This window comes from Balaenoptera physalus, assembly GCF_965194825.1.
Source record: "Balaenoptera physalus genome assembly, chromosome: 10".
Classification (NCBI taxonomy): domain Eukaryota; kingdom Metazoa; phylum Chordata; class Mammalia; order Artiodactyla; family Balaenopteridae; genus Balaenoptera; species Balaenoptera physalus.
Genome location: NC_138889.1, coordinates 52025460 through 52039957, shown reverse-complemented (window position 1 = coordinate 52039957; position 14498 = coordinate 52025460). Strand labels below are relative to the sequence as shown.

Sequence of the window (14498 nt, the reverse complement as noted above, 5' to 3'; positions counted from 1 at the left end):
TTGAGACCAAAGGCTAAGTAAAATTTAGGATTATCTTTGAGTCTCTCCCTTAGACCTTCTCTACTTTTTTTTTTTTGAATTACTGGATTTTTTGAGAGAATCAGGTCAGGGAAATTCTGTCAATATAAGGACCCTCTCTCCTGCTGCCCACTGGGTCTGAACATCCTTAGTGGAGGCAGCGTTCAAGAGGCTACCTCTGCCAAGTGCCGATCCTGTTCTCTCAGGGGAGAAAATAAACTACACTGGGAGCCTGAGAGTCCTTTCTGCATTTGGTGTATAAATCTATTGAGCATATTAGTTACTTTTAGAAGTGAAGCTGGACACTCAGGGAGAATTTTGCTAAGAAAGGAGTAGCCGGGCCTTTAGCACATGAGACTCAGAGTTCAGTGACTTGTTCAAAGCCAGCTTTTAGTAGACATGCTTTTACCTACTATTTTGGATATTTTGTTATGTCCAGGAAGGAAGAGAAGGGGAATAGTTATGGGCAAGGCTATAAGGACACCGAGACTGCAAAACTGAGATCAGTGTGAATACATGAGTTCATTCATTCAACAGATATTTATGATTGAGCAACTAACTGTGGGCAGTTTTTTATTTGTGTGGTTCCAACATGCATGAATTTCCACTGCTACGGTTTAATTAAGGAACACCAGTTCTCTGACAACACGATTCAAATTTCGCTTACCACAATATATTAACTGTGAGTGAGTGAGTAAATCATAAACTTGCTATTAGCTCTTTGTTCCACAAATCACTACATAGTAACAGATTCACATCATGATCAGCAACTCATCACGTCACTTCTTTCAAAGTCTGCTGGGAATGGGTCACTGCAGACCTGTTGTTCAGTTCACACACAGACAGCAAAGCATGTAGTTGTTTTGCCTCCTCATCTCCTAGTGGTAAGCCCACATGCCATTTTACAGAAATGGATAATCCAAAGAAGGAATTTGCCAACGACGATGGAAGTGCATCATAGAAACAAAAAGTGACAATGCTGTAAGTGAAATTCAAATGGAACAGTGGAATTTTAGAAGACATAACTGATCGTGGGAATGTTGACACTGTCACCCTTTGAGAAAGACCAGATATGCAGCCACGGGAACTTACTATGAAGAAAGGGGTTGGGATGAAAAGGATGAAGATGTCCCAGAGGAAATAACACTGGCAAAAAAGGTGCACATTAAAAGAACTCTGAAATATTTCATAACAGTGAAAGGGATAAAAGGTTGGAAGCTGATCCGAACCTAGAAAGGAGTGCGACAATTCACTAAGGCATAGGAAAGCTCAATCTTAGACAATGGCATGTTTTCCCCACTGATTATTCAGATGTCATCTTTATGACCAATCCCTATGATGCAAAAGCAAAGACTGCTTGTATCAAGTGCCAGGCATTAGAAAAAACAGTCCCTGAGGAGCTTCAAGATGGGGGAAGAGTAAGACGTGGAGATCACCTTCCTCCCCACAAATACATCAGAAATACATCTACATGTGGAACGACTCCTACAGAAGGCCTACTGAACGCTGACAGAAGACCTCAGACCTCCCAAAAGGCAAGAAACTCTCCACGTACCTGGGTAGGGCAAAAGGAAAAAGGAAAAACAGAGACAAAAGAATAGGGACGGGGCCTGAACCAGTGGGAGGGAGCCGTGAAGGAAGAAAGGTTTCCACACACTAGGAAGCCCCTTAGCGGGTGGAGACTGCGGGTGGCGGAGGGGGGAAGCTTCGGAGCCATGGAGGAGAGCGCAGCCACAGGGGTGCGGAGGGCAAAGCGGAGAGATTCCCGCACGGAGGCTCGGCGCCGACCAGCACTCACCAGCCCGAGAGGCTTGTCTGCTCCCCCGCCGGGGCGGGCGGGGCTGGGAGCTGAGGCTCGGGCTTCGGTCGGATCCCAGGGAGAGGACTGGGGATGGCGGCGTGAACACAGCCTGAAGGTGGCTAGTGCTCCACAGCTAGCCGGGAGGGAGTCCAGGAAAAAGTCTGAACTGCCGAAGAGGCAAGAGACCATTGTTTCCTGGTGCGCGAGGAGAGGGGATTCAGAGCACCACCTAAACGAGCTCGAGACGGGCGCAAGCCGCGGCTATCAGCTTGGACACCAGAGATGGGCATGGGACACTAAGGCTGCTGCTGCCGCCACCAAGAAGCCTGTGTGCAAGCACAGGTCACTCTCCACACCGCCCCTCCCGGGAGCCTGTGCAGCCCGCCACTGCCAGGCTCCCATGATCCAGGGATAACTTACCCGGAAGAACGCACGGCGCGCCTCAGGCTGGTGCAACGTCATGCCGGCCTCTGCCGTCGCAGCCTCGCCCCGCATCCATACCCCTCCCTCCCCCCGGCCTGAGTGAGCCAGAACCCCCAAAGCAGCTGCGCCTTTAACGCTGTCCTGTATGAGTGAAGAACAGATGCCCTCAGGCGACCTACACGCAGAGGCGGGTCCAAATCCAAAGCTGAAACCCGGGAGCTGTGAGAACAAAGAAGAGACAGGGAAATTTCTCCCAGCAGCCTCAGAAGCAGCGAATTAAAGCTCCACAATCAACTTGATGTGCCTGCATCTGTGGAACACCTGAATAGACAACGAATCATCCCAAATTGAGGAGTTGGACTGTGGGAGCAATGATATATATATTTTTTTCCCTTTTTCTCTTTTTGTGAGTGTGTATGTGTATGTTTCTGTGTGTGATTTTGTCTGTACAGCTTTTTTTTTTTTTTTAAACTTTGAGACTGTTGGATGGGGACCTTGTAACACCTTTTCTTTTTTATTTATTTATTTATTTACTTATTTATTTATTTATGGCTGTGTTGGATCTTCGTTTCTGCTCGAGGGCCTTCTCTAATTGCGGCAAGTGGGGGCCACTCTTCATCGCGGTGTGCGGGCCTCTCATTATCGCGGCCTCTCTTGTTGCGGAGCACAGGCTCCAGACGTGCAGGCTCAGTAGTTGTGGCTCACAGGCCCAGTTGCTCCGCAGCATGTGGGATCCTCCCAGACCAGGGCTTGAACCCGTGTCCCCTGCATTGGCAGGCAGACCCTCAACCACTGCGCCACCAGGGAAGTCCTGTACAGCTTTGCTTTTACCATTTGTCCTAGGGTTCTGTCTGTCCGTTTTTTTTTTTTTTTTTCTATTTTTCTTTTTTTAGTATAGTTTTCAGCACTTGTTATCATTGATGGATTTGATTTTAGGTTTGGCTGCTCTCTTCTTTCTTTCTTATTACTTTTTAAAAATTCTTTTTTAATAATTATTTTTTATTTTAATAACTTTATTTTATTTTACTTTATTTTATTTTATCTTCTTCTTTCTTTCTTTCTTTTGTTTCTCCCTTTTATGCTGAGCCATGTGGATGACAGGCTCTTGGTGCTCCAGCCAGGCATCAGGACTGTGCCTCTGAGGTGGGAGAGCCAAGTTCAGGACACTGGTCCACAAGAGACCTGCCAGCTCCATGTAATATCAAAGGGTGAAAATCTCCCAGAGATCGCCATCTCAACGCCAAGACCCAGCTCCACTCAACGGCCAGCAAGCTACAGTGCTGGACACCCTATTCCAAACAACTAGCAAGACAGGAACACAACCCCAGCCATTAGCAGAGAGGCTGCCTAAAATCATAATAAGGCCACAGATACCCGAAAACACACCACCAGACGTGGACCTGCCCACCAGAAAGACAAGATCCAGCCTCATCCACCAGAACATAGGCACTAGTCCCCTCCACCAGGAAGCCTACACAACCCAATGAACCAACCATAGCCACTGGGGACAGACACCAAAAACAACGGGAAATACGAACCTGCAGCCTGCAAAAAGGAGACCCCAAACACAGTAAGTTAAGCAAGATGAGAAGACAGAAAAACACACAGCAGATGAAGGAGCAAAGCAAAAACCCACCAGACCTAACAAATGAAGACAAAATAGGCAGTCTACCTGAAAAAGAATTCAGAATAATGATAGTAAAGATGATCCAAAATCTTGGAAATAGAATGGAGAAAATACAAGAAACGTTTAACAAGGACCTAGAAGTAAAGAGCAAACAAACAGTGATGAACAACACAATAAATGAAATTAAAAATTCTCTAGAAGGGATCAATAGCAGAATAACTGAGGCAGAAGAACGGATAAGTGACCTGGAAGATAAAATAGTGGAAATAACTCCTGCAGAGCAGACTAAAGAAAAAAGAATGAAAAGAATTGAGGACAGTCTTAGAGACCTCTGGGACAACATTAAACACACCAACATTCGAATTGTTGGGGTCCCAGAGAAGAAGAGAAAAAGAAAGGGACTGAGAAAATATTTGAAGAGATTATAATTATAGTTGAAAACTTCCCTAATATGGGAAAGGAAATAGTTAATCAAGTCCAGGAAGCACAGAGAGTCCCATACAGGATAAATCCAAGGAGAAACACGCCAAGACACACATTAATCAAACTATTAAAAATTAAATACAAAGAAAAAATACTAAAAGCAGCAATGGAAAAACAACAAATAACATACAAGGGAAGCACCATAATGTTAACAGCTGATCTTGCAGCAGAAACTCTGCAAGCCAGAAGGGAGTGGCAGGACATATTTAAAGTGATGAAGGAGAAAAACCTACAACCAAGATTACTCTACCAGCAAGGATCTCATTAAGATTTGACAGAGAAATTAAAACCTTTACAGACAAGCAAAAGCTAAGAGAATTCAGCACCACCAAACCAGCTTTACAACAAATGCGAAAGGAACTTCTCTAGGCAGGAAACACAAGAGAAGGAAAAGACCTACAATAACAAACCCAAAACAATTAAGAAAATGGTAATAGGAACATGCATATAGATAATTACCTTGAATGTAAATGGATTAAATGCTCCAACCAAAAGACATAGACTGGCTGAATGGATACAAAAACAAGACCCGTATATATGCTGTCTACAAGAGACCCACTTCAGATCTAGGGACACATACAGACTGAAAGTGAGGGGATGGAAAAAGGTATTCCATGCAAATGGAAATTAAAAGAAAGCTGGAGTAGCAATTCTCATATCAGACAATATAGACTTTAAAAGAAAGACTATTACAAGAGACAAAGAAGGACACTACATAATGATCAAGGGATCAATCCAAGAAGAAGATATAAGAATTGTAAATATTTATGCACCCAACATAGGAGCACCTCAATACCTAAGGCAAATACTAACAGCCATAAAAGGGGAAATCGACAGTAACACAATCATAGTAGGGGACTTTAACATCCCACTTTCACCAATGGACAGATCATCCAAAATGAAAATAAATAAGGAAACACAAGTTTTAAATGATACATTAAGCAAGATGGACTTAATTGATATTTATAGGACATTCCATCCAAAAACAACAAAATACACATTCTTCTCAAGTGCTCATGGAACATTCTCCAGGATAGATCATATCTTGGGTCACAAAATAAGCCTCGGTAAATTTAAGAAAATTGAAATCGTATCAAATATCTTTTCCAACCAAAACGCTATGAGACTAGATATCAATTACAGGAAAAAATCTGTAAAAAATACAAACACATGGAGGCTAAACAATACACTACTTAATAACCAAGAGATCACTGAAGAAATCAAAGAGGAAATCAAAAAATACCTAGAAACAAATGACAATGAAAACACGATGACCCAAAACCTATGGGATTCAGCAAAAGCAGTTCTAAGAGGGAAGTTTATAGCAATACAGTCCTACCTTAAGAAATAAGAAACATGTCAAATAAACAACCTAAACTTACAACTAAAGCAATTAGAGAAAGAAGAACAAAAATACCCCAAAGTTAGCAGAAGGAAAGGAATCATAAAGATCAGATCAGAAATAAATGAAAAAGAAATGAAGGAAACAATAGCAAAGATCAATAAAACTAAAAGATGGTTCTTTGAGAAGATAACAAATTTGATAAACCATTAGCCAGACTCATCAAGAAAAAAAGGGAGAAGACTCAAATCAATACAATTAGAAATGAAAAAGGAGCAGTAACAACTGACACTGCAGAAATACAAAGGATCATGAGAGATTACTACAAGCAACTCTATGCCAATAAAATGGACAACCTGGAAGAAATGGACAAATTCTTAGAAACGCACAACCTTCTGAGAATTAACCAGGAAGAAATAGAAAATATGAACAGACCAATCACAAGCACTGAAATTGAAACTGTGATTAAAAATCTTCCAACAAACAAAAGCCCAGGACCAGATGGCTTCACAGGCGAATTCTATCAAACATTTAGAGAAGAGCTAACACCTATCCTTCTCAAACTCTTCCAAAATATAGCAGAGGGAGGAACACTGCCAAACTCATTCTACGAGGCCACCATGACCCGGATACCAAAACCAGACAAAGATGTCACAAAGAAAGAAAACTACAGGCCAATATCACTGATGAACATAGATGCAAAAATCCTCAACAAAATACTAGCAAACAGAATCCAACAGCACATTAAAGGATCATACACCATGATCAAGTGGAGTTTATCCCGGGAATGCAAGGATTCTTCAATATACGCAAATCAATCAATGTGATACACCGTATTAACAAATTGAAGGAGAAAAACCATATGATCATCTCAATAGATGCAGAGAAAGCTTTCGACAAAATTCAACACCCGTTTATGATAAAAACCCTCCAGAAAGTAGGCACAGAGGGAACTTTCCTCAACATAATAAAGGCCATATATGACAAACCCACAGTCAACATCATCCTCAATGGTGAAAAACTGAAACCATTTCCACTAAGATCAGGAAGAAGACAAGGTTGCCCACTCTCACCACTATTATTCAACATAGTTTTGAAATTTTTAGCCACAGCAATCAGGGAAGAAAAAGAAATAAAAGGAATCCAAATTGGAAAAGAAGAAGTATATCTGTTACTGTTTGCAGATGACATGATACTATACACAGAGAATCCTAAAGATGCTACCAGAAAACTCCTAGAGCTAATCAATGATTCTGGTAAAGTAGCTTGATACAAAATTAATGCACAGAAATCTCTTGCATTCCTATACACTAATGATGAAAAATCTGAAAGTGAAATTAAGAAAACACTCCCATTTACCATTGCAACAAAAAGAATAAAATACCTAGGAATAAACCTACCTAAGGAGACAAAAGACCTGTATGCAGAAAATTATAAGATACTGATGAAAGAAATAAAGGATGATACAAATAGGTGGAGAGATATACTATGTTCTTGGATTGGAAGAATCAACATTGTGAAAATGACTATACTACCCAAAGCAATTTACAGATTCAATGCAATCCCTATCAAACTACCACTGGCATTTTTCACAGAAATAGAACAAAAAATTTCACAATTTGTATGAAAACACAAAAGACCCCGAATAGCCAAAGCAATCTTGAGAAAGAAAAACTGAGCTGGAGGAATCAGGCTCCATGACTTCAGACTATACTACAAAGCTACAGTAATCAAGACAGTATGGTACTGGCACAAAACAGAAATATAGATCAATGGAACAGGATAGAAAGTGCAGAGATAAACCCACGCACATATGGTCAACTTATCTTTGATAAAGGAGGCAAGAATATACAGTGCAGAAAAGACAGTCTCTGCAATAAGTGGTGCTGGGAAAACTGGACAGCTACATGTAAAAGAATGAAATTAGAACACTCCCTAACACCATACAGAAAAATAAACTCAAAATGGATTAAAGACTTAAATGTAAGGCCAGACACTATAAAACTCTTAGAGGAAAACATAGGCAGAACACTCTATGATATAAATCACAGCAAGATCCATTTTGACTTACCTCCTAGAGAAATGGAAATAAAAACAAAAATAAACAAATGGGACCTAATGAAACTTAAAAGGTTTTGCACAGCAAAGGAAACCATAAACAAGATGAAAAGACAACCCTCAGAATGGGAGAAAATATTTGCAAATGAAGCAACTGACAGAGGATTAATCTCCAAAATTTATTAGCAGCTCATGCAGCTCAATAGCAAAAAACCAAACAACCCAATCCAAAAATGGGCAGAAGACCTAAATAGACATTTCTCCAAAGAACATATACAGATTGCCAAGAAACACATGAAAGAATGCTCAACATCATTAATCATTAGAGAAATGCAAATCAATACTACAATGAGATATCATCTCACACCGGTCAGAATGGCCATCATCAAAAAATCTACAAACAATAAATGCTGGAGAGGGCGTGGAGAAAAGGGAACCCTCTTGCACTGTTGGTGGGAATGTAAATTGATACAGCCACTATGGAGAACAGTATGGAGTTTCCTTAAAAAACTAAACATAGAGCTACCTACGACCCAGCAATCCCACTACTGGGCACATACCCTGAGAAAACCATAATCCAAAAAGCGTCACGTACCACAGTGTTCATTGCAGCTCTATTTACAATAGCCAGGACATGGAAGCAACCTAAGTGTCCATCAACAGATGAATGGATAAAGAAAATGTACCACATATATACAATGGAATATCACTCAGCCATAAAAAGAAACTAAATTGAGTTATTTGTAGTGAGGTGGATGGACCTAGAGTCTGTCATACAGAGTGAAGTAAGTCAGAAAGAGAAAAACAAATACCGTATGCTAACACATATATATGGAATCTTAAAAAAAAAAAAAAAAAAAGGTCTTGAAGAACCTAGGGGCAAGATGGGAATAAAGACGCAGACCTACTAGAGTATGGAGTTGAGGATACGGGGAGGGGGAAGGGTAAGCTGTGACAAAGTGAGAGAGTGGCATGAACATATATACACTACCAAACATAAAATAGATAGCTAGTGGGAAGCAGCCGCATAGCACAGGGAGATCAGCTCCGTGCTTTGTGACCACCTAGAGGGGTGGGATAGGCAGGGTGGGAGGGAGGGAGATATGGGGATATATGTATATGTATAACTGATTCACTTTGTTATAAAGCAGAAACAAACACACCATTGTAAAGCAATTATACTCTAATAAAGATGTTAAAAAAAAAAAAACCCATAACATAATAGACAGGAATAAAAAGAAAGAAACAAACAAAAAAACACAGTCCCTGCCCTCTTGGTGGTCTTACCTCAAACAAATTAATTCTATAAATCTGTGATCAATTGTTCTGTTTAATGGGGGTGTTAGCTTAGCTCAGAATACCCATAAGGGATTTAGAGAGGAACTGTGGGAAGCTAATTAGTAGGGGCTTGGCTATGGAGAGAATAAAAGAGCAAAGGAAATGTTGGGAGGGAGTGCTCCCAGTCTGAGGAGAATGCAAATCCCCCAGCCCAGCAAGTCTACTTCCTGCCCCACAGGCCCAGTGAGGGGTGACTCTGGGCTGGTTTTTAAACTGGCTGCCAACAGTTCAACTGGTAATGTGAGACACATATTAACTGACATCAGAATACAGAGATACAGGTTACGGTTCCTTCTCAAAATAATCCAGAAACTGAAAATGCTACCAAGTGCCACTCTCAGCCAACTTGTGTGAATAAAGTTTCTTAAAACCAGTACAAAGTGTTTGGATGCAGATCTCCAAAGCTATGGACATGCAAAGTAGCATCTGGGGCTGCGAAAATATGCTCTTCAGGAAATCAAGTCACGGGAGTATATGAAATGACACATCTGGTTTTAGGCAGTGGCTATGATTTTTAAGTCCACAATGTATATTATGTTGGGTTGTTTTGTCCATCATAAAATGTTTGAACTTTCAATTTATGGCTGCTACCAAGGAAGATTAGGGCTATGTGATAGGCACATGGACGCTCCCAGGAACACAGCTGGTAAGAGGTGGACGGCTCCTTGGGGTTCATCTCGTCCAACCTCTGCAGTTAAAATTTTTAAAATGGGGTGAATTTAGTCTAGAGAGGCCAACTGTCTAGCTCCACAGTCAGATTTCTGCCTCACAATAACAACAGCCAACACTTACTGAGTACTGTGTGCTAGGCACAATGCTGAGGGCCTTATATAGGAAGCGTTGCCTCTTTAAATCCTCACAGATCCATGAAATAGTTGCTGTTAGTATTACCATTTTATAACGTGGAAACAGGCTTATGTTATTCAGCTAACTTAAGCTAACCATGAGAGAGCTGCGATCTGAAATCAGGTAGAATGATCTGAGCTGACATTCTTAACTACTAAGCTAAGACTGTTAATAAATGACCTTTTCTGGATAATTAATCATATGCCCCCAAATAAGGTAATCATGGTCCCCATCCCCTAGAGGACTTTATAGAGTCCAGCTTTCCATATACAACTACTAATTTGTAAACAACCTTACGAGGTAAGTGAAATAATTTCTATGTTACAAATGAGAAAACTGAAGGCACAAAGTTCAGTGGTTTCCCAAGGTTACATAGCTTATAATTGGTGAGAGTGGGAATCAATCCCTCAGTCTATCGGTCCTTTCAGACCCATAAACCTGCCTCCCTGCATAGAACTATCCTGTCCCTCAGCAGGCTCTGACTATTCGTACAGAACCTGCACACATCAAATATCTGATCTGAAATCAATGTGGATTCAGGCATTTCTGGAACCCACTTAAGTCAGCGGCAAGAATTTCACATTCTTAAATCTCTTCTGTAATATACAGTATCAACAGTCCAGCAGCTCACATGAGGCAGGTTTATTATGAAGAGGCCAGTGGTGAATCAAACTCTTGGAGTGTGGTTTGAGGGCGGAACTGAGGCGGCGGAAGAGAAAAATTCACCGATTCTTATCCCCCCAGAGCATAGACAGCAACAGACAAGAAAACAGAGCAGCCTTAAGAAGATGCCTGCAAGCTGTGGGCGCTAAGAAAAGGCAGGCATTGCGGTTCTAGGGAGGGAAGAGGAGGGGACTCTGCCATCCTCTTTCCATTTTCTTGGCCACAATTCCCCACTGGTCTGTCAAGAGAAATGGGTCTGAGAAAAGCAGCATGATTCTCACCACAGCTCCTTAGCCGGTTTCCAGAGGTTTTCAGCATAGCAGGCAGCTGCTTCCCAAATTCAGCTCTGCTCCCCTCTTCCTGGTTGAGTCTACGGTGCATCAACTCCGCCTGCCAGCACCCACTCCCAGTGCTCTTGAGTTGGGGCCAAAGCCTCCGAGGAGTGAAGCAGGTGGGGCCACCTTCTCAGGCTAGTGGCAGAGCTAGTTTGAGATGCTTTGCAACACAAAAGGGCCAATTTAAGAGACGGGATTACTTTCTCCATTCCACCCTTTTAAAAGCAGGAACAAATCACTTTCCAGAGGTTGACTGTTTCACTCACCTCTCTCTCTTTCTCTTCTCAGCTAAAAGCGCCTTAGCACTGGAAAGGTGGTGGACGTGGACGCCTGCCTGGGGAGTCTGCTGAAGGGATCCAGGAAGACTTCTTACCCCCAAATCCCATCCCACCCTCCAGCTTAGCCCCGGGTGTTTGAAATTCCAACACTGAAGTGTTAGTCCAGTATCTTCTTTTAAAATGTAGAAGAGAGTAAACAAAGTTATTCACACTGTAGAGTTAATTCTTCAGCTGGCAGGCTGGAATCTGCTGGTTCCCCCAGGCCAGGAAATGCCTGCTTACATCAGCCTTTAGGCAGGAAGAGTATTCAAAAAGGGATAGTTTAGGGATGTAGAACTTTTAATTTCACCTTTTGGGTGGCAACACCAAGTCGAGAAACTATGTTCCCTAAGTCTGAGAAATCAACCCCTGTTTTCATTTCTATTAAACTTGGAAATCCCCTACTGTCAACATCAAGACCTTGTAGGTTAAACTTATCTTGATATTCCGAGGATGAATAGCTAAAATTTGGAAATTAGGATGATTTTTATTCTTACCTAAAAGCATTTTCCAAATATGCTTAAGGATTCTTAATTTTCATGTAGACTGCAATTTTCTTTCTGTTTTGATCTGTACGGTATATGCATGTGAAGCTAAGGTGTAGATACTGCTATTCATGTGTTGACTGATCGATCAGTTGCTAAGTGGAGCCCAGACATTTAAATTTCCTCTCTCAACTATTGATCATCATTACAATTCAGTTGAATATGGCACTGTTTCCCTGCCCTCTCTGTTGCTACTCAAATCAGATGTTATGGTCACCATGGTAACCACCTACTCTTTCTCCCTGTTATTTCATTTATTAAACTTAAAGTGCACAGGCTAGAAAATACTATGATTTTTTTTTTAAACTCTAATAGGAATCAATCAAGCTCACCTAAGACAGGGAGTCATTTCAGTGTAAATGTTTTATTTAAAAAATCAGTTGAAAACATGTTCATCAGAAACAAATCATCACTAGGAAAACAGAACTGAGGGGTTGAATTGTCTCAATTGCTTGGAAATTTTTAAATGTTCAAAGTGGTTTTCAGGGATAAAATGGGATTATCACTGACACTTCTAACTGGTCTTGATGGAATGGCTGCCTTGATGGGCTTGAAAGCTGTGGGAGTCTCAGAGGTTTTAGGTTGGGTCATAAAATAAAACAAGGTCTGTTTAAAGCACACCTATGGGTGTAAAAGTGTATTTTTCTGTATAAATTTCTCTCCCTCCCCACACAAAAACATTAGGGAAAAAGTAAAAATTTTTTTCCTTAAAAGCAGTACTTTGCTCATTTGTAAACAATTAATATTGACTGTCCATCATAGTTCTAGATGCAAGGGAGCAGGCTGAAATCAGATGAGTCCCTGAGGCTGGAGCTAGGAATCTGGGCAGGGAGACAGATAATCAATGAAATCCCCAGAAGGATGGGGGCTGTTCAATCACAGAACTTGTCTCTATTAAGCACCATTATTTGACCACCATTTCCAAGGCAGTCACCCACAAGTGGGGGTCTATCACTGAGGCAAGTCAGTTGTTGCACATCCTGTGAGAGAGCACATCCGCCTAAAAACACAGTGCATTGAGGAGTTTTCATCAAGAATCCTCTCTTTCTCTTTCTTTCTCTCTCCAGGCATCCTGAAACATTGCCCCTTTTGGCTCCTAGAAACAGACAGTAAGACCCCTACAGATGAAAACTCTCTTCCTGCCCACAAATGTCTACCTTGTCTAAGACAGGTGTTTTGCATCTTCCCAATCACCAACATGGACGGGAGATAATTGCAAAACGACTCTCCCACCATCACAAAATTATTATTTCTAATAGAGAAATTCTGGTTCGCAAGGACCAAGGCTCTCCATTTCCTCTGCTCACTGAGGTTGAGATTCCACTTTCAAACTGAACGGGTTTATTTTAGAGCCTCTGCATAGAAAATCTCACCCAACGTACTTATTCCCTGGTTGAGACTGCCTGGGGACAAATTTTGAGTGTAATGCTGATTAGTAAGCCACACTGGACCCTCTGAACAGACTTCAGGGACCCAGGGACCATCCTGAGTAGAGACCACTGTCATTGTCATTCACAGCCATTACCAGCTGGTCCCTCCCACCTTCCATTCCCCACCTCCCAGGGCTCATATGGTTTGCAGAAATGAGGTTTATAGGGATACTAGTACAACAGGATGCCTTTGTACTATGAGTGATGCCAAACTCTGACATCAGGGAGGCCTGGAATGCTCATTGTCATTTGCTTCCCTTTGCCCATCTGCTGGCTGCCTCACCCTCCCCAAAAGCTCCCAAGATTTCTTTGTGGCTTTTCCAAAGCTTCCAGCTTCCTCTTCTATTCAAAAGTCTTTCCAATTCTAGTATCTTCTATGCAAAATAGAAAAAAGGGTGAGGGGTCCAGAATGCAAGACTATCAGATTTGGGATCTGATTTAAAGCTTAAGACTAGGGGGACTGGAGACTGGATTCTAGTCCCACCTCAGCCAAATCCAACTGGATGCTTTCAGTCAAATCACTTACACTTGGTGTTCTCATCTGTCAAAATGCATATTTAATGAGATCAAACAAGAGGAAGTGCTCTGGAAAGTTAAAAATTTGGTACAAATGTCAGATGCAACAGAACTATTATACAGTGGAACTCATACTATAGTTTTGAGAAGATTTCAGACAAAATCATGGATTTCAGAGGGCATATAGCCTTTATCCCTTGCCATCATCGTCCTCCCAGTGATCTAAGTTAGAAACTTCAGCCTCAAGCCTTGATTCCACATCTAATGAGGTATTAATCAATCCCATCAATTCTACATCCAAACTGTCTCTCTAGTCTGTATGTAGTCCCTCTTTGTCACCACTGTCATTGCCATGAATGAGGCTCTCTCTAAATTGGTTCCCTCCCTCTAATCTTACCTTCTCTCAATGCATTAGCCACACCAGCAGTCAGAAATCTCTTTCTAAAATGGTCAACCGATGTGGTCTCTCCTCCATTAAAATCTTTTGCTGACACCTCATCAACTACAGCATAAAGCCCATGTTCTCAGTGAAGCACATTACTCCTTCCACAAACTTGCTCTCCTGATTGATAGCCTGTCTTCTCACTGTCTTCTTCCTGGAGAACTGGTGGCTTTGCACAGCTAGCGCTTTCTTCCTTTTTGTCCACTGACTCTGTTCATTCTTCTAATACACCTTCAGACACTGCTGCCACTGGGAATCCTGAACTCCTCAGACTGGGTTCATGACCACCCTGCTATTCCCACAGCACCTTCTAC

At 41.6% G+C, this 14498-nt stretch overlaps 1 protein-coding gene across 23 annotated transcripts in view; it reads right to left on the bottom strand.

Moving 5' to 3' along the window:
- DLG2 (discs large MAGUK scaffold protein 2) overlaps window positions 1–14498 on the bottom strand; it is a 2066111-nt gene that overhangs the window by 244883 nt on the left and 1806730 nt on the right. For 2 of the 23 annotated variants that reach the window (XM_082410127.1, XM_082410130.1), the window contains exon 1: window positions 10881–14496. The exons of the other annotated variants lie outside the window; for them this stretch is intronic. In XM_082410127.1, coding sequence (XP_082266253.1) covers window positions 10881–10980 — 100 coding nt within the window. In that variant the 5' untranslated portion in view covers window positions 10981–14496. Of the gene's footprint in view, window positions 1–10880; window positions 14497–14498 lie in introns of those variants that run through there. 23 annotated transcript variants of the gene reach the window in all.